General features: G+C 41.4%; 1 protein-coding gene across 4 annotated transcripts in view; it reads left to right on the top strand.

The window, feature by feature from the left end:
- LOC136866403 (reticulon-4-interacting protein 1 homolog, mitochondrial-like) overlaps positions 1–21,460 on the top strand; it is a 270,197-nt gene that overhangs the window by 51,524 nt on the left and 197,213 nt on the right. For all 4 annotated transcript variants that reach the window (XM_068226726.1, XM_068226725.1, XM_068226724.1 and 1 more), the window contains exons 5-6: positions 14,006–14,161; positions 14,279–14,571. In XM_068226726.1, the coding sequence (XP_068082827.1) occupies positions 14,006–14,161; positions 14,279–14,571 (449 nt within the window). The remainder of the gene's footprint in view (positions 1–14,005; positions 14,162–14,278; positions 14,572–21,460) is intronic.

Below are 21,460 nucleotides of genomic sequence, written 5' to 3'. Positions count from 1 at the left end.
GCCATGACCTAGAGTAAAACAGAACGTCGAAATTGACGAGCAGACAGCCAGATGGCGTCAAATCGAAATGTCTGCACATGGTAGCTGAGGCCATACGATTATTATTATTATATACTGAAAAATTGAGTTTCATTTACCCCAGAAACTCTTTGTAAACAAAGTTTGTCGTATTGCCTTTTGGGGCTGAGATGACCATGCAACATAGAACTGTACACGTGAGAACGTCTTCTCAAGTAAAAAAAAAAAAAAAAAAAAAAAAACACGTTTCTTTATTTTTAAAGGAGATTACAAATACGTATTTCCACATCTGTAACATCTTCAGGTTTTGAGATATACGTATCCACATAAAAAGAATTCAACCCCTTTATCAGCCCTTCCTCCACCCCCTCCTACGTGGATTTTCCAACAACAAAAAAGAGAGACATGTCTCTTTATTTTTAAAAGAGATTGTACATACCATTTCACATCTGTAACATGTTAATTTTTGGAGATATATTGTAGATATGCTCAGGGATTATGTATACAAATTGTGGTTGGCAGCTATGCCCTAATGTACACACATAATCGCGCTGCTGTAGAACCCTGGAGCTGGCGTTGCCATGGTTACGGCAGTTCATTTCCTTATCCGATTCCGAGAGCAGGGGTAGTGTGGTGCCAATATCTCCATAACGGTCGGTTTCAGGGCCGTAAAACATAGTTTTCGGGCCCATAGGGCTTTGCAGGTTATAAATTTCATCTTCTTTGTCCGTATTGAAGATCTACTTGTGATACAAATTCTTATAATTTTGATAATTACCACCTATTCAATACAATAAAATTGGAATAGAAGCATCATGAACGTCAGTCCACGAAGAAAATTTCATTACTTTGGCAGGTTGTGGCATATTGTATTGAATAGGTGGTAATTAACAAAATTATAAGAATTTGTATCACCCATAGGGCTTACTGAGATTTGTTCTTTGGGTCAAGGGGCTTAAAATGAGCTTAGTGTTGTCCTTGCACGACAAATTCGATATTTCGCCTATATTAGCCTATTATTTTTATGCCTTGCCTGTCGCCCCCACCTCGAATTGTTTTGAAAATAAAATACAGCCCATATCCCTCAGGGATAATGTATATTTACATTAGTAAAAGGATTTTGGAAGAACCTGTATCAACAAAAAATATCAGAAAGATGGACAGTGGCGGTTAATACCTAACAAAGTCGTGTACAAAGAGCTAGAACCCATTACAGATACTATGCGTAAGAGGAGACTGGGATTCTTTGGACATATCATGAGGATGCAGGACTCGAGACTTCTGAAACAACTAGTACAACACAATCTCATCTCAAAAAATACCACAACAGGATGTAAATGGATCAGAGAAGTAAGGGAGGATCTGAAGGAAATAGGCCTTACAACAGAAGACACCAAAAATAAGATAAAATTGAATACAAAACTCAAGAATACAAACCTCCGCTTTACCCTTACACAAAACAAACCAACAACACGCACATTTTCAACTGAGGAAAGGGCACGAAGATCGGAGCGTCTGAAGAAGTACTGGGAGGACCGCAAAGCCCGAACAATCCCTTCAAAGAGACCTGAACGACGGACTGACTAAAGTGATCCTATGTGGTCATAAAAGAAGAAGAAGAAGAAAAGGATTTTTAAAATCGGTCCAGTAGTTTCTGAGATTACCCTCCAGATATACACAAACTAACAAAATTCGTGCTCTCTCTTTATTATATTAGTGTAGATTAATGGAGTCGGACTGATTTTGTCTTTTTTATGATTAGATAAAAAACTTACGATGAACGAGGTGTGCTTGAATTTTAACATTAAAAATTAAATAATTGAAGTTCAACCAATTCAATACATAAAAGAAAGAAATGTAGTAATTACATTCTTATTTAAATGGGACCGGTTTCGACCCTAGTCCAGGTCATCGTCAGCCGTAAAAACAAGTAGGCGAAATCACACAATGTTTATGAATATTGGAGAAATGGGTCAGTTTCACACTCTGTCAGGCACAAAGTCACAACACTATCAAATAATATATGAAGATTATAAATAAACTTGAAGTCGCAGACGAATAGATTTGTAGAAGCAAACCGCCAGTTCCCGGTGATCAGCGCGGCACATTCAAGGTCATGCGCTGCGGTCTCGAATGCCAAAGTAGAGTGGAGAATGTCTTGAAGGTCCAATATTTGTCTTGGTTGCGGGAAGTTAAGTACGTATATAAAAAATATACGACGCAAATCAGTATAATTGAATGAGAACTTTTGCTCCTGCTAAGCAGAGAGCGTTCGAGACCGCAGCGCATGACCTTGAATGTGCCGCGCTGATCACCGGGAACTGGCGGTTTGCTTCTACAAATCTATTCGTCTGCGACTTCAAGTTTATTTATAATCTTCATATATTATTTGATAGTGTTGAGACTTTGTGCCTGACAGAGTGTGAAACTGACCCATTTCTCCAATATTCATAAACATTGTGTGATTTCGCCTACTTGTTTTTACGGCTGACGATGACCTGGACTAGGGTCGAAACCGGTCCCATTTAAATAAGAATGTAATTACTACATTTCTTTCTTTTATGTATTGAATTGGTTGAACTTCAATTATTTAATTTTTAATGTTAATAATTTCAGTACGGAACAATGAAATTTTTATCTTTAAGTGTGCTTCAATGACGAGCATTCTAATGTTTCCGTGTCTGGCTCCATGGCTAAATGCTTAGTGTGCTGGTCTTTGGTCACAGGGGTCCCGGGTTCGATTCCCGGCAGGGTCGGGAATTGGTTAATTTCGCTGGCACGGGGTCTGGGTGCATGTGTCGTCTTTATCATCTTTTCATCCTCATCACGATGCGCAGGTCGCCTACAGGAGTCAAATCAAAAGACCTGCATCTGGCGAGCCGAACATGTCCTCGGACACTCCCGGCGCTAAAAGCCATATGCCATTTCATCAGACTCCACGACTATGCCACAACCTGCCAAAGTAATGAAATTTTCTTCGTGGACTGACGTTCATGATGCTCCTATTCCAACAGATGAGCTGGAAAGATATTTAAAGCAAAATTGTGGAATGCAAGAAGATAGATATAGCATCCTATTGGAGAACAAATGGACAGAACTATCCAAAATTTCACCAGATTGCTAAGAAAGTAATATGTATGCAAGCATCATGTTCAGCTTCAGAGATAAATTGCAGTTCAGCGGGCTTCATTATCAACGCACGACAATGCTGATGCTCTTCTTTTCATTCACAGTAATTCCATTCCACCACATTAACAATGACCAATAAACTACTCACACTAAGTAAAAGCTATGTTCAGGATTGTTTTTGTTGTTGGCAAATTGCACGTCATTTCTGTTTATATTTTATTTTGAGGTAAACGCGAATGAAGTCCTATGAATATGCTTCGTGTTATTTAGATTCATTTTCAGTTAACTTGATGTCAATTGCTAACGAATATTATTATTATTATTATTATTATTATTATTATTATTATTATTATTATTATTATTCAGGAGAAATATCTACCGTTTAATTTCAAAATGCGATTAGCCTACTTTGCAATATGTTAGTAGCGTACGGAATTCGTAGAGTGAATGATCCGAATAGTAGTGTGACGTGAACATTTCCTTGTGCACAGCGCACATGTTATTGTGGAGAACTACTCAAGGTTATTCCACGGAGCCCGCCCAGTGCGGTGGACTGCGGTGGGCCGTATGAGCCCAGTGCTGTGGATCAGTACGCTGCCGCATCAGAAAGACAAAGGCACTGCACGGGCTGGGCTGCCGGAGCCCGTGGGTTCGAAGTGCTGCGCGGTGGGTCTGGCTGCAGGAGTCTGTCCCATTGCCTTCCACATCACAGTTTTACTGTCATTCAAGTCGCCTTGACCATGCCAGTAAATGCTCATTCAACGTCTAGTTGACAACCTTAGTTCTGCACTGTGGTGATACCGATAGCACTGCTTCCAGTACCAGGTTGTATTCATATCAATCCCTTAGTCCGGGCTACCTTTTCTGCCATCTCCACCGCACCAAAGTCCATCTTCTCTGCTGCAGATGCCGTTGGATCTTCACTTGTAACCCTGAGTTGGGACCCTTACCAGATGGTACACATTGAGTCAGTGTGCTGTAGGATTCACATGGGCAGGGCTGTCTCCGTAGAGGGTCTGTACGTCCCATTTACCTCAGTGCTTCATAAAACTTGTCAACTTAATCTGCACCATGGTGAATAGACTGAGACAATTCTCATCCTAATACCTCCGACTACTAAATCTACCCACATCATTCACTCATTTACATGCCTTACAGAGACTGTTATGAACAATAGTATTCCTGATGAACAGTTCTACCACACACTCTGTCCTTCCCTTTTTAAGAATACTTTGTAATCTCTCTCTTCCTCATTCTCTTCCCTTACCCGAATATCATTAACTCCTAAGACATCCAGATACATCTCTTTGCTGGCTCAGCCAGTTCTATTTTCTTTCTTCCATCATCATCTTCATCTTGAACCAGCTCCAGTTTCCTGGGTGCAGTGGATGAGCACTCTCCAATTTCAGTCTGTGTAGTTGTTTTCCATAACCTGCTGCAAATCCAGACCTCGTCCAGCTAGATCATTTCTAATCTGGTCAATCTATCTCTTCCCTAGCCAAAATTTTGATATTCTGCTTTCGAGTTCCTTCTCAAACCACAGTCTCGCTGTTCTTTGAGGGTCCATTCTTTTCAGCCTGGCTTCGACATAAATCCCACTAAGGGGTTGTTTCACTGGACAAGATGGCATATCTCATTGTTTTATATTTTGCCCTTCCTTGTTTTCTGAATCATAGTTCTAAAACTTAATATCCACTGCTTGTAAGTTGCTCATATATCCATTGGAGTGTATGCAGGTTTCTAAACTTGATGTGGTAACTGGTACAAAGAAGCTTCTGTAGAGTATTAGTTTTCATTGTAATGGAACTTGCTTATCCGAGAGAAGTTTTCTCACAAAATGTTAAAACTGTGTACTCTGTGATTTCTGAAGGTGATCGACTATCTGTTACTCCACTGCCAAGATAACAGAACTGATGTACTTATTCCAACTTAGATCCATCGTGAGTGATGATGTTCTGTCGTCTAACAGGCAGCACTACTGTTTCGGACTTGCTTATCTTGAGACCAAATTGCTTGAATATAGCATTCCAGTCATTCAGCTTCTGTTGCACTTCAGCTTTATTATCACTCCATATCACATCATCTGCAAAGGCAAGAGCTTTAAAATCAGAGTTGTTGTTGAGTCTCTTAACTCTTTTCATTATTTCATCCAACCCCCTGTAGGTGGTGGATGCATACGAAAAATACACCCACGATATCCCTTGCCTGTCGTAAGAGGCGACTAAAAGGGTCATGTGGCCATCGGTCCCCTCTTTATTTTTTATTTCTTTTGAGGGCTAGTTGTAGAGCGATTCAAAATTCTTGATGTGCATGCTGCTTGGAGATGGGCCTCTTACGTGTGCGATTACGCTCGAAAGCCTGCTGGTGACCCCAGGAAGCCTTCGGGTGGGAGTGCCGTGTACCCATGCAGTAGTACCCACCTGACAACACAGGTCCCCGCAGAGCCGAATGCCAGAAGGACATATTATTATTAATTCTTTTTTATTTTTTTGTCTATATTTATTACTCTGTACATGCAATGGGGTACATGCTATTGCGGGTGATTGGAGGAAGGGAGTCCTAGTGCTCATTGCCTCAGTCATCATGTATTAGGCATTGTTCAACATTAGACCCTGGGCAATACCTGCTACGACAAGGTGCGTATTGCCTCGGCTGCTTGGTTCGGCTACAGAGGCCCCTGATCAGAGTAGGTGGCATTCGGGGAGGAGGATTTCGGATATGGCGTCAAAAAACTTCCGCCTGCCACGGGTAATTCGCTACCCAAGTCTTTAACGTTTGATTCCCTAGCGGGGGGCAAACCCCCTGGGAACAAGAGCAGTGAATTAGTTTGGATTCCAGCTTCCCTAGGTTCCTGGTTCCTACCAGAACCGATGGGCAAGATTTCAAGTTGGTTAAATCGATTCTTTTCAGTCGACGCATCGAAGGTGTGTACAGCGAACTTAAGAAAATGTGCAGTGGTGGTTTGCTTCTTAAGACGAGCACTGTGCTCCAAGCAGATCGGTTGCTTAAGTGCGACCACTTAGGAAGACATGAAACACCGTGGCGTGACACACGTCCGGCACATCGCACGCAAAATCAACGATGAAAACGTTGCCACGGGTGCGCTCATAGTCTCCTTCTATAGAGCGTTCCAACCTTAAATTGCAGTACAGCATAGATGGAGCGCGCTGTTGCGAAATCGACTCGTGAAGATCACGCTCGAGTAACTCAAACAGGGCGTCACAGTTCCACATTTTTAGTTTGTAATTTTGTAATTTTAAGTTCATTCATTCATAAATTAATATTTGTAGGATGGTAAAATAAATACAACATACCTTAATCACTGGCGTTGCTCTCAGACATTGGACGTACACCTTCTAACATTTCTGCAAGGCCTGATGTTCCCGCTATGGATGAAACGGGTTTGGGAGATGAATTTGAGCATGATCCGGACGATGAAGAAAGTCGTATTAAAAACTTTTCATCGTCGACATCGTCCTGTAATTTGTCTGCTTTCCACAAAATTCTTTCATTTTTCTTTACTTCGTTCACGTAATTTGCCCAATTGTCTTATGTTTTTATGGCATAAAAATTTTAGTTCAGCATTTGGAACAAAACCATGTTCATTACCCGTGTGGACTAAGGCAAATCACGGTCCTCGGCTTTTCGGTGGCCTAAGTCCCGAACTCACCCCTTCAAAAGCGGCCTGCCGTGCACTTTTCGCTGTCGTATCCTTCCATTCTTTTGTCACCGTCTGCCCAATATTTACCCACGATTCATCTGTGTAAATTATAGCTTTATTTGGTGCCCTCAAACGTTTTATCTCCTTGAGATATCTGTGCCTCCAATTAATAATTTCATCGGTTTCAGTGAAAGCTGCTTTATTACCCCGTCTTAAATAACGGAAGCCTATATCATGTAAGAAGCGATACAGTGTAGTTTTGGAAAATCGTGCCAAAGAATCTTCTCCATTTACGCGACTGAAAATCACGTTCAATGTCAGTGGTATGTTAGCAAATAAAAGAGAGTGAACTGCCCGACGCATCCACTTCTAACAGTTTCATCATATTTCATTTTTCTGTCGTCCTTCTCTTTTTTTTTTTTCGAGAGTTCGTAAAGGACCATGTGTGTATTCCTTCTTTATAGCATAGATTGTTCTTTCGGAACAGCTTTAGCTGTTTCACTGATTGCGCTGCTCATATTCATAGTCTTGAAAAATAATCCAGGACACTCATTATAATATTGCGTTCTTTTCCCCTGAGTTTACCAACGGAACATTTCTTTTTAATTTGACGATCCATTATACATCCTTCTGCACTTTTTCTTCGAACTAAGAACTATACATACGAGCACGAACTGACAACTACACAGACTACACAAACACAATCCACTTGTCCTCAAGAACTATACATTTATCACTGATCTTGTCCGGCTCCATGGCTAAATGGTTAGCGTGCTGGCCTTTGGTCCAGAGGGCCCCGGGTTCGATTCCTGGCCGGGTCAGGGATTTTAACCTTCATTGGTTAATTCCAATGGCTCGGGGGCTGGGTGTGTGTGTGTGTACCATCTTCAGCATTAGAACTCATCACAGGTAGGGGCCCCATTCTTATAGACGCGCAGGTCGCCTATGCGGTGTCAACACTGGAAAGACCTGCACTCGTCCTCTTCGGAGGCCACACGCCATTAAATATTATATATATATATATATCACTGATCTTTATTTAATCAATCTTATAATACTGATTAAATGAACACCACTGCACACGGCTGCCAGTATATTTAAAAGCTCAGCCAGCCAAGTCACTCGTGAAACGTAAACAAACAAGACGTTCTCCCTGTCATAAATTAAGAGATAACGAGATAGGGACTTGAGGTATGATTTAAAAATAACTTCCATATTCGAAGAGCGTTTGCTTTGCTGTAACCACGCCATGATCCTTCTGTACATTTTCTTCGAAATTAGATCCCCACGCATGAGCACGAACTCACGAACCACACAAACGAAATACACTTTCCCTCAAGAACTGTACATATGTTACTGATATGTATTTAATCACTATTATACATACTACTGACTAAATGAGCACTGCACTGCATGGACTGTCTGGAAATGTTAAAAGCGCATGTTTGGGAGATCACTACCGGTACTTCAGCCAGCCAGACAGACAGCTAGCCGAGTCACGCGCGAAACCAAAATTCAAGGAGATATTCTTCCTGTCACAAATGAATAACTAAGCAAGATAGGAACTTCGGGATTGTTTTAAAAATAACTTCCATATCTGAAGACCACTTGCCTCCCTTTCACCCCCCCATGCAAATTCAATAGGAAAGACGCTGGCCAGCGACTGACTTTTTCGTGCCTACACATAAAATTCCCTGAACATGACTGAAAATAAACGCATATACTGCATTTTGTTATCATTTAAATTTTAAAATAAACTTATCTATATTGAGCTGAAATGTTTTTTTTACCAGCAGTGAAAAAATTAGGAAAATAATGAATATATAATAGGAGTTATGGCATGATAAGTTCTATGCAATGAAGATTTTGCATTTGGCGAAACTTTCCATTATATTACCATTTTCACACTAAATTATCTTTTTACATTTTTTTGTTAACGACATCAAATGTGCTTTGAAATTCTGTACATAACACGATATTCACCCATTTTAACCGATAACATTCTGATTCACGGATATTTGGCAAACCCACTGCATTAGAGTAGGACAGCGCTACCCGCAAAACATGGGAGAAGGAAAGAGACGGAATTATCCCATTACTGCTGTACTGCAATTTAAGGTTGGAACGCTCTATAGTTGTCATTGTTGCCAGAGAAAGTCAAGATCCACTATTCGGGAGATAGTGGGTTCGAAACCCACTCTCGGCAGCCCTGAAGGTGGTTTTCCGTGGTTTCCCATTTTCATACCAGGCAAATGCTGGGGCTGTACCTTAATCAAGGCCATGACTGCTTCCTTCCCAGTCCTAGCCCTTTCCTGTCCCATCGTTGCCATAAGACTTGTCTGACTTCCCAGCCCGTCTAAACAAGAATCAAGGGCGGGAAAGAAGAATACCCCTACAAGGCGTTCTTCCACCTCTCCTACGAATGGGGTCTCACGCCATCCGCCCGGAGGGTCTGAGTCTGCACCAGCAGATTTTCCTCTTGGAAAACCTGTGCACTCCCCTCGTAGGAAGAAACCCTGCCCCCGGAATATGCCGAAGAAGTTCAAGTTCACTGGACGAGGTGATGCACATGGAACATTTATTTCCATCTTCGGATGGGGTTGTGATGTATGTTAAGTAGCATCTCGCTGCTTCTAACCTAAAGCTCAGAAGTCCACACTATGGCACTATTGCAGTTGAATTGTGACGGTTATGACAGGTATCTTGCTGAGCTGCTCCAGCGATTTAGTGAGTTCGCGGCTAATCTAGTTTGTATTCAGGAAACTAGTCTCAGACCAGGAACCATACGGTCTTGAGAAATTTCAGACTATACTCGGCAGAACAATATTATACTCACCAGGCATCCGGTGGCGTTGGTATTTTTGTTTGTTCTGGTATCTATAGCGAAGAGGTTCCTCTAAGAATCCCGCTGGAAGCAGTTGCTTTTGTTACGATATCTATAGCAGAGAGAGCTATCAAAGAACGCCGTTGCGTTCAAGAACACTATCGTAGGCAGCCTACTTGGTAACATTTTAAAAATTCCGTGCTAAGGCGCAAGATCTTATTAGACAGAGTAAGAAAGCTTCGTGGAAGAGATATGTGTAGTCTATGACGTCACTTATACCGTCATTTCAAGTGTGGACTAAACTTCGACATATTTCGGGTATACAAGGATCATCTTTGGTACCAGGAATTTCCATTGCAGTCAGTATTATCACTGACCCACCCATGATTGCTAGTCATCTAGGCAGTCATTTCACGGATGTGTCTGGCTCCAGGAATTACCATTGTGATTTACTCGCTCTGAAGCGGGAGGCAGAACGTCATCAACTCAGTTTTTCCACTCAAGCTTCAGAGGACTATAACGTGCCCTTTATGGAGTGGAAACTCCGCAGCGACATGGTGCTTCGCAAGGACATGGCTCCTGGACCAGATAATGTTCATAACCAGATGTTGAAACACCTTAGTGAGGATAGTCTTTTATATCTCCTTCATGTGTTCAGTCGAATCTGGGTAGAGGGTGAGTTTCTGCCACAGTGGCGAGAAGGCATAGTAATTCCTGTCCTCAAGCCTGACAAAAATCCTAAGTATGCTGGAAGTTACAGACCTATTTGTCTTACAAACTGCTTGTGTAAGCTTTTTGAGAGGTTGGCGAATCGCCAACTTCCATGGTGCCTGGAGAAAAGAGGACTTTTGTCTGAATAACAATGGTTTTCAAGCCACTCGCTCGACCACTGACCACTTGGTACACGTGGAAAGTTCTATCCAGGACGCTTTTCTCCGAAAACAGCATTGGGTGGCTGTTTTCTTTGACTTAGAAAAGGCCTATGACACCACATGGCGAAACGGCATCCTTTCAGTCTTGCATCAATGGAATTTTCGAGGTAACTTGCCGGTATTTATTGCGAATTTTTTGTCCCTCGAGAGGGCGTATTCGCAATACCATGTTCAGAAAAATGGAGTCCCACAGTGATTGGTTCTTAGTGTCATTCTGTTCACGATTGCCATAAACGGTATTGTCGCTGCTGCTGGTTTAGCAGTAATACTGTCGCTATATGTGGACGATTTTGCTCTTCATTATAACTCGCACAATGTGGCAGTCACACAGTCACAATTACAGCAAGCTGTTAGGAGAGTGGAACAATAGACTTTAGAACATGGCTTTCAGTTTTCAACCGCAAAGACCTTTGTGGTACACTTATGCAGGAAGCGCACTCTTCACTCCCATCCCGAGCTTTTCTTAGGGAATGTAGCTCTTCCTGTAGTCAAAACTTACCGATTTCTTGGGCTCCTTTTTGATAGCAAATTATTGTGGTAGCCACACGTGCGGTAGTTAAAAATGCAATGCAGTAAGAAGTTGAATATTTTGAAGTTTCTTAGCGGCAGTATTTGGGGGACAGACCGCACGGTGCTCCTACGATTTTATAGGGCACATATTTTATCCAGGTTAGACTACGGCGGTGCAGCAAATTGATCAGCAACTGAATAGCACCCACCGTAGCAGGGTTCAGTTGGATTCGGGAGCTTTTCGTACAAGCCCCATTGCTAGCCTGTTCGCCGAATCTGGTGTGCCACCTTTACACCTGAGGCGCCAGCAAATGCTTCTGTCCTGTGCTGCAAATTTGTGACAGATGCCACTTCACCCAAGCTATCCTTGCGTATTCCACAAGGGAAAATGTTGGCTGTACGCTGCTTATCCTCGAGCAGCACGGCCGGTTAGAATATGCTTGGATAGCAGTCACAGATTGTTTGAAGTACCTTTGGTTCCCTGTCTTGTCAGACAACCAAATAGGGTACCTCTGAGGATAATATGACGACCTGAAATAATTATGAATCTTCACACTGGCCCAAAGGAAAACATGGACCCTTCAATTTATCGGAGGCTCTTCCTGTCCGCTGTTGACCAGTATCCAAATTCAGTCGTCGTTTACACAGATGGTTCGAGGCCAGAAACGAAAGTGGCCTTTGCATTTGTTGTCAACCATAACAGGTGTCTTTTTCCTTTGCCAGAAGTCTGTAGTGTGTATACAGCAGATTCTATGCTCTCTGTGCAGTTCGGTACACGCTGTCCAATGAGCACCGGCACTTTCTGCTGTCTATCGACTCCTTGAGCTCGCTACAACCTATTGATACATGTTTCTCTCGGCACCCTCTGGTGCAGCGGATCCAGGACCTGCTGGCCGGGTGTTTGGATGCCGGTACCAGAATCACGTTTATGTGGCTCCCAAGCCACATGGGTGTAGAGGGAAGCGAATTAGCTGGTAAGACTGCCAAGGAGGCTGTTACATTGCCCCTGTTGCCTTACAAGGTTCCAGCAGGTGATATTCGCTCTCAGCTGAGACATTTGGTTTTGTCCCATTGGGAGATGGAGTGGCACTGCCATAGTAACGCACTCCTGTTTACTGAAAGGAGAACCCCCACCGACCGAGCTCGATAGCTGCAGTCGCTTAAGTGTGGCCAGTATCCAGTAATAGGGAGATAGTGGGTTCGAACCCCACTGTCGGCGGCCCTGAAGATGGTTTCCCATTTTTATACCAGGCAAATGCTGGGGCTGGACCTTAATTAACCCTTTCAGACCTGAAAGAAAACTGGAGGTGTGAATTTTTGTTTGTATGTCAAAAACTGACTAAAATGCTCCTCAGTACACATATTGATAGTTTATTTTACAAAATAAAAACTAACATCCGAAAAAAAGGACCCACACAATTGTGCGTATCAAAATTCAAAACCTCGTATCATATACGATGATGTATCTTCAAAATTTACGTTCCCCAACCAATGTACACACTTCATTGAATGTATTCCGGTATTCACTAAAGCTTCTAGATTAATATAAACACAATAAATAAATGCTTACTTTTGGCACTACTGCTTCCTACCATCTCACTGATCAACTGTGCTTTTTAAACTCTTCTTCCTTCGCCCTGGCGGTCAAGCGCATACCAAAAACAATTTAAATACACGCCACATGTCCAGCACAATCACCGCAGTCCGGTCTAGCGCCGAAAAAACATCAAATACGGTCAGGGATAAATAAAACATGAACCCGCACAATTGTACGTACACGGTCTGAAAGGGTAAAGGCCACGGCCGCTTCCTTCCCATTCCTAGGCCTTTCCTATCCCATCATCGCCAGAAGACCTATCTGTGTCAGTGCAATGTAAAGCAAAAAAAACCCTCCGGTGTGTACTTGCGGCGATCATCGTACCGTGGTACACATTCTTACGGAGTGCGTGCACATGGCCGATCTGCGCCGTAGTCTGAAACTCCCGAGTACCATCTCCATCGTCCTATGAGATGACGAGCAGTCAGCAGACCTCGTCATCCATTTTATGAGGGATAGTGGGGTGTTTTGTCATATATAAACGTAGTGTTTAGTATTAGTCTTTGTATTATTGTTGACTATGTTTTATTAAATTGACTCTGTTTTAGTTTGTGTTTGTATTTTTTAATGTGTGTTTTAAAAAATATTAATTTTGCATGATATATTATTGCGTTTTAAGGCAATGTCTTATTCCACCATAATCTGCCGTCTATAATTTTTCCAAAAATAAGGCAATGTGAATTAGATCCACTGATTATTTTAAACTCACAATCATTGTTCTGTCATCCTCTGTTTTAAATTCTAGTCGCTGGATACATTTTAAACTTTTAAAACAACAATAATCATCATTATCATCATCATTTCATCCATATGAATAAAAGTGGCGCTAGTGGGCTGCCTTGTTGTACGCCCTGCCTAGTCTCAGACCACTCTGATTATCCATTGCTTATTTGGACACAACTCTGGCAATGTTCATATAGCATTTTGACTTTATTAATTAAAGCCCATGACATAGATGTTTCTCAAGGCATTGCTTTCTTCTGTATGTCCCATTTATATTGGTAGCGCCACATCATATTCCGTTTCGCTCGCCAAGTTGTTTCCAAGGAGTCCCTCACCCGTCAAATGGAAGTGGAACTCAGTTACTTCCATAGTCTAAGGTTCGCTTAAAAGGTTCTGAGTGTACTCGGTAAAAATAGTCCTAGCTGCCTGAGCACAAGGGGTGCCACGGCTCAGAATACATCTGAGATGTTCCATAGCAGCCGGTATCCCAACTCACAGGACACTTACCACATCATTCAGCTGTTGCCCATGCTTCACAAGTTAGGACATGACTACAGTAACCTCAACCATGAACAATTAAATATATCTAGTGCTATTTCTTTTTGTTTCAGTCTCTAGCACTAGTGGAGGATGCTCCCTGTCCAAAAATCAGAAATCCAGATGAAATGTTGATCCAGGTTAAAGCTGCTTCTGTTGATTTAATCGATGTTCATATTTGCTCGGGTTACGGTCGAGTCCTACGCCGCCATCTCAACAAGTATAATCCAGTAAGATCACATTTTGTATGTTCATAAAATAATTTTAGTGATGTAGGATGAGAGTCTAATTCAAAATTACTTCATTTTTCAGGGAATGATATTAAATATTTTTATTACCTTTTTCAGAATGTGAAGAAGGAATTTCCTGTTATTTTGGGCAGGGATTGCTCTGGAATTGTGGTGGAGCTTGGTCGTAAAGTAAATAATTTTGAGATTGGTGATGAAGTATGGTTCACTGTTCCTTACTGGGTGCCTGGTACACTTGCAGAATATGTTGTAGTGAAACAGAATTCGGCAGCTAAGAAACCTAAAGGCATATCTTTTGAAATTGCAGCTAGTCTACCATATTCAGGCATGGTGGCATGGGATGCTATGACATGTCAGGCAGGCCTAAATATCAAGACAACGCAAGGAAAAAGGTGAGTGCATGATTTTCTATTTAGGAAAGAATTGTAAGAGAGAAAGACAGAAATGAACTTGGGAATATTTCAGTATTTTCAAGTTTCAAGAAATGATCTTCTTCTGGTGCCCGTTTCTCTCAAGAAGTTTACACCCATCATAGAGCAATTTTTCCTAATAGGCTGTTTTCCTGTTAAGACTTCAAATGATTTTCTAGCATAACAAAGTACCTCCTCATTGGTGACATGGTTTACCCATGGAATTTTGGACATTCTGCCATACACACACATTTCAAAGGGCAGCGGTTGATTCATTGATGAATCCTTTAGTGTCTATCCTTTGATCCTATATAACAGCACTGGAAAAACATAGCACGTCATGGTTACACACCGCGTGAGTTGGCCATGTGGTTAGGGGCGTACAGCTGTGAGCTTGCATTCGGGAGATAATGGATTCAAATCCCACTGTCAGCAGCCGTGAAGATGGTTTTCTTTTGATAGCTAGCATCCTAGGTACTTGTGATGCTTTTTTCAGTAGTGTTTCCATCCACAGTGAATTTAATAAAATGTTAGTGTGAAATGGCCAGCCCTGCAGCATAGGGGCATCATGTATGTGGAAATCATTTTCCAGCGAAGAGGTGTGAAAGAAATGTAATACAGTGAAACCTCGTTAGCATGTTCCCCATTAACACATTTTCCCGCTTAGCATGTCGTAAATTCGAAGTCCTAATTCTCATCATATTAAATCTATATAAAAAGTACCTCACTTATCACATCACAAATTTTCACTATTGCTGCTTAGTACAATCACGTTTTTCCTAGACCTGAAAATGTTACTGTATTTGTCATCCCTTCCGAAAGAAACATGATTTCCAACTCGGGTAAGAGCTGTCGCCACAGTTGTGTGACTACAGGGAAAGACCTTCCTGAACTTCAAAGGATAAGTTGCACTTTCAGGGAGCAAGTCGTTAGCCTCAGGAATGTACAGTATTGCTTGCCGGTTAGCAGCGATATTGCTGAATAGCAGAGTGGGCCTATTTGTGCTTGTATTTTGCATTCTATTGAGAAGGTAGACATGTATTTTGTGTTGAGTAGTACAGTGAAGTGTAGCTAATATTTGTCACGTGATATGGTAGCCTATATCTGGATTAGGAACATAATTGTGTGAAATTGACTAGCGTGGTGCATATTTGTCTTGTGATTGCCTAGTTATGGGTACGGAAAATGTTGTAAAACTCTTTAATAATGAAAACAAAATTAAAATTTGTCAGAAAGTGGACTTGCATAAGCGTGCAGAGGTCGCGAATGTTGAAACTCGCACCTTCAAATTTCGACTCGATCACTCAAGTTGGTCGAAGTTATGTGTGATTCAAAATGGCAGCCAAAGTCATTTCTCACAGTTGCACATGGTCAAGAGTAACCTCCAATTCATCGTCTAAGAGTGTGACCAGAAAATGATGATTTAATAACCCATGCTCCGAAATAAAAGGCTTCTACTAACATTTGTTTTAGAAAGAGTGTGATCTGTAAAAATACTTCTGTTTTTGTTGGCCCCTGTGCACGCATTTTCATATTTATTGTCCAGTGTTTTTTTACACCTTTCAGTGTACTGGTACTTATATTATAATCCCCAGCAGAAAAAGTTTTCATATTTGTTCTCTCGTGTTTTTCGCACCTTTTAATACTTTTCTCTCATCTTTAGAAATGGTAGATAGATGTATAGTTTTCACTGTATCCGCAGATACATGCCATAAAATGCTGTCATGTTGGAAAAAATTTTATCTGGTGTTTCCACATCCCTGTTGGATAGTTCTTATTTGTATATTCGTTAGCATGTTTTCTCGCTTAACAAGTTCATTTTCCTTGTCTTCTGCAGAAACTTTATAACAAGGTTTCACTGCATTTTCTTTCTCATCACCAGGTCTTAATTACAGTTATTGAAGAAAGAAAATAGTAGTCATCAGGCATAAACTGTTAGCTAAGGTTATTGACCATAATGTCTAGAAAAAAATTGTCACCCATGAAAAATTAATCTTGTTGGAATAGACAAATTAAGCCCTCGATTTAAATAAAAAATGTTAATAAATCTTAATCAATATTTGAATGAAATATGGCAGCAATGTAGGTATACAGTAATATAGAATACTGATATTTGATATACTTAAAAAAGGCATATGACAGCATCCCCAGATGAAAAGTTTGGGAAAGCCTGAAACACAGGGACATTGGTAAGGAACCGATAACAATGATAAAAGCAATATATGATAACTGTTGCAATTGTGCAAAGGCAACAGTGGGTATAACACAGTGTTTTGGCATTGACAATGGGCTAAAACAAGAAAGAGAGAGAGAGAGAGAGAGAGAGAGAGAGAGAGAGAGAATGTGTGTGGTTTTTTATTTTTTTAATTTTTTAATTTTTTTTATACTGTTCAGAATGGTGATGGATGACACTGTAAAGGCAGCAAGGGAAGATTATAGAAGGGAAAGAATAAATGTAATGATGTTTGCAGATGATGTGATCTGGGAAGAAGATGAGGAGGTACAGCAGCAGTGGAATGTACTGAATAGAAGGATTGAACAGTGGGGATTAAGGATCATCGTCGAGAAGAGCAAGAGAGTGGTGATGAGTACAGGAAGTAAAGAAGGAAAAGGAGCTATTAACCCAATCGCATCATTTGACGACCCTAGCTCATCATAGTTATTCGTGGCATATGAATCAAATGAGCTCTGCTCGCGGCGATGCACAGCTGTACATCAATCCATGTAGTTCAGTCACTAACCCACAGTTGCCACTTGTACGCATTCTGAGCTGAAGTTTACACATGTGGCTTCGGTTTTTTCCCTTTCACCAGGTTCTCACACACTTCCGGAACAAGAGATAAGAGAATATTTTTTCATATTATTTCGCTCTTGTCGGTTGCCATCATGGCGTCAAGCAGATGTGCTGGTGTTGATGAAGAAGGAATACGGAAGCTAATAGATAGTGTTTTAGAGAGTGATATTGAAGGCGGTGGTGTTTGTGACGACGAAGTAGACCCTGAAGTCCTTAGTTCGAGTACCAGCGATGCGTAGAATAGTTCTGATGACACGAAAAGTGATGCAAATAACGACGGTGTGCCGAGTCTTTCGAAACGAGCTCGTACCTCGGCACAGACTAACTTGACTGACTGGAACTGGACAAAAAGTGACAATAAACCTGTTGTACATAAGTTTAGTGAATACAGTGGGGTTAGTGAAAAGTTATTGAAAAAGTTTGATACGCAGCCACTATCTGAACTCTCAGTTTTTTGTGAATACATGAACCCTTTGTTTGACAAAATATCTGTCAAGACAAATTCATATGCAGCAAAACAGTTGAGCAATCCTGACAGAAAAAGTTGAAAGACGATGACAAATGGTTTGAGACTACACCCGATAAAATTAGGGCATATTTTGCGTTAGTTATACTAATGTCACAAGTGCGACAGTCAAGAATACAGTTATACTGGAGTAAAAACAGGTGTATAAACACTCCTATTTTTCAGGAAACCATGAGATGGGGAAGATTTATTATATTTTCACGATTTTTACATTTTGTTGACGATGAACAAGTCGATAGTAGTGACAAACTAAGAAAGATTAGGCCTATAATACAACATTTCTGCTCCAAATTTTCAGACTTATATTTACCTTCACAAGACATTGCTCTAGATGAAAGTCTAATGAAATTCAGAGGCCGCCTTTCATATGTCCAGTGTAATAGGTCTAAACGTTCTAGATTTGGAATAGAAATTTACAAAATTTGTGAATCAAGTTCTGGCTACTGTCTGTCTTTCAAAATTGATGTAGGTGATGATGTAATGGATCCAAGTCTGCCAGCAAGTACAAACGTTGTGCTCAACATGTGTGAACCCTTGTTAGGCCGAGGACGTACATTGTTTTTAGATAACTGGTATTCTTCCCCAGATTTATTCAAAAGGCTACATGACAAGCAGATGAATGTAATTGGAACTGTTAGACAGAACCGAAAAGACATGCCTCGCGATATCAGTTAGACGAAACTAAAACGTCGAGAGTATGAGACGTGGGCTGCAAACAGTATGTTGTGTGTGAAGTGGAAAGATAACAAGGATGTTTGCTTTCTCACCACTGAACACAAATCAGCTGACATGATAGGGACAGGCAAACTCAGACGAAAGAGAGGACAAACCCCTAGGGAAGAAGTGATAAAGCCCAAATGTGGCCTTGAATACCAGAAGGGGATGGGTGGTGTGACCTTCAGGATCAGGTTACAGCTCTGTTCCCCGTCATGCGACGCACAGTGAAAGGGTATAGGAAAATATTCTTTTACCTCCTAGATATGTGTATTTTCAATTCCTTCACTGTGTATCACTAGATCGCTGCTAACAGAAAGACGAGTTACACGGACTTCAGAACTAGCATTGCACAGCAGCTACTAGAGACTGTTCAGTTGCCGGAGTACTCGGTTCGAGGTCGACCTTCAGCGAGCACCTCTCCCACCAGATTACAAGCTAAATCATGGGCGTATTCCCCTTACAGAGAAGAAATCAAAAGTCACAAGAAGGTGTGTTGTGTGCTACAGCTGGGGTAAAAGAAGTGAAAGTTGTTGGCAGTGCAAAAAGTGTGGCGTAGCTCTTCACTTAGAAGAATGTTTTGAGGTGTACCACACCCAGCAGACGTACTAAAATAGCGGCATTGGTAAGTTTATTACTTCGTTATCATGCATGCAAATTTTCAGAAAGGAATATTTACTGGTTGGTTTGGTATGATTTTCTAAATAATAGTGTGATGGCGACGGCCGTAGAGCGGTATTTAAATATGATTTCTTAGTGCACTCCTATGGTATTTAAATGTGAGGCGAATGGGTTAAAATTGGTAACAAGGAACTGGAAATTGTAGAACACTTCAAATACTTGGGAAGTGTACTGACAGAAAATGGAAAGCTGGCTATGGAAATGAGTAGGATACAACTGGGGAGTGCCCTTTATGGAGACTCTGGGCAAATGGTAGTGAAATGCGTCGTTGCCAAACTCCTGCAACAATAATATATTGGGTTCAGCAAGAGAACCCAACTAGCCTCTTTCACTACAACTCCAGTACGTAACCTACACGAGGTGCCCCCTGTTAAGCTGAGCAACCCAGTGGAAGGTTGGGTAACCAATCCCAGGGGGAAGCCGGGTCAGTGAACCGATCAGTGCTGGGGGCTTCAAGGCTTACCACCTTGATAGTTAAACACCACGTTACCTTCAGGTAACCCCACTAAACTTTTTCGTAACTCTGGAAACATGGAGCAAACGACTAATTGGAAATCTTCCCCAGGTGGTAACAAATCCACCCCCACTCACAGTGGGGCAAGCAGGCCATCGGATTCTGGGGAGCCTGCAACTTCATGTAAGAGGAAGAAACACATTAACTATCTGGCAACAATAAACATTAATTCCCTCCTACAAACGGGAAAACTGAAACATACATTGGACGTCCTAACAAAACACAACATCCTTATAACGGCTTTACAGGAGACAAGATTTACGGACGAAGAACCTTTTGAGTCACAAGGCTTCAGGATCTACAAGGGACAGCCAGGTCAGAGAGTGATGAAGAATATGCCTCACCTGGGTACAGGCTTCATAGTCAACAACAAAATGATCAACTCTATTATCTCCTTCTCATCACCAAATGGGAGAACGTCCACTATAGCCTTCAGAAGTCTCAACAAAGCCTACACAATTGTTAACTTCCATGCACCTACCAATGATACTAATAAGAGTGATATTGAAAGTGTTGAATACTTTTGGGAAGAACTGGAAGAGACAATCTATAAGATTCCAGAACATCACGTGATCATCTTGATAGGGGACTTTTAACGCCCAGATTGGTAAGGAGCGCAGGTTTAAGAACATAGTCGGAGAATACCCGGCCCACAAGAGAATGAATTGTAATGGTGAGAGGCTGATCAATCTGTGTAAAAATCACAACCTTGTTCTTAAATCTACAGCATTCAGACACCTCCCCCGAAAAGCCAAGACCTGGAGATGTCCCAATCCCTTGCTAGGAGAGTACCAGCTAGATCATGTTGCCATCAGTAGAAGGAATATCAAGGACATAATGAACGTCAGAGTATTGAGAGGTGCCAATATTGATTCAGACCACTACCTATCTTTGGTCAAAGCAAACCCACTCACGAAGTGCAGAGGTAACAATTACACCAGGTCCAGAATCCCAAAATTTAATCCAGCCCAGTTGAAAGAGAACAACAACCTTACTAAGGTCCTAAGCAATAATCAGAATAAAACGGATTGGCCTAACCTACAGAAGGCACTGATAGATGCAGCAACAGAAACCATCCTTGCAACCAGAAGGAGTAAACACCCATGGTGGACACCAACATGTGATAAGGCAATAGAGGAGAGAAGACAGGCATGGGTGAAATGGAACTGCAACAAAAACACGGAAAATCATACAGCCTTCCTAAAAGTCAGAAAGAACACGGCCAAGACCATTAGAAATGCTAAGAGGCAATATAACAATGACCATCATAGCTCAGGCAGAGAAAGACTTTCAAAGGAACAACACCAGTAACTTGTACAAAACTCTAACTCTCAGACAAACGCTTACTCAGCCCCTACACTCCACCTTCGAGGACCAGATGGAGAACTGAAAATGAACAATGAAGATTGTACTACAGCCCTTGCAAAATATTTTGATGGCCTCCTCAATGCAGAAGAACCAGAGGAAAAACTACAATTTCAACCTAAGAATGTTATTAATCCTGACTCCCTTCCTCCTACCAAAGAAGAAATCAAACAGATCATCTGAACTGAAATCTAACAGAGCAGCAGGCGAAGATGGCATCATTTGCAGAATTATGGAAACATGCAGATGAAGAGTCAATTGACAGTATCCACAGAAT

This window comes from Anabrus simplex, chromosome 3, assembly GCF_040414725.1.
Source record: "Anabrus simplex isolate iqAnaSimp1 chromosome 3, ASM4041472v1, whole genome shotgun sequence".
NCBI classification, from domain to species: domain Eukaryota; kingdom Metazoa; phylum Arthropoda; class Insecta; order Orthoptera; family Tettigoniidae; genus Anabrus; species Anabrus simplex.
This window is presented reverse-complemented; position numbering and strand designations above follow the sequence as displayed.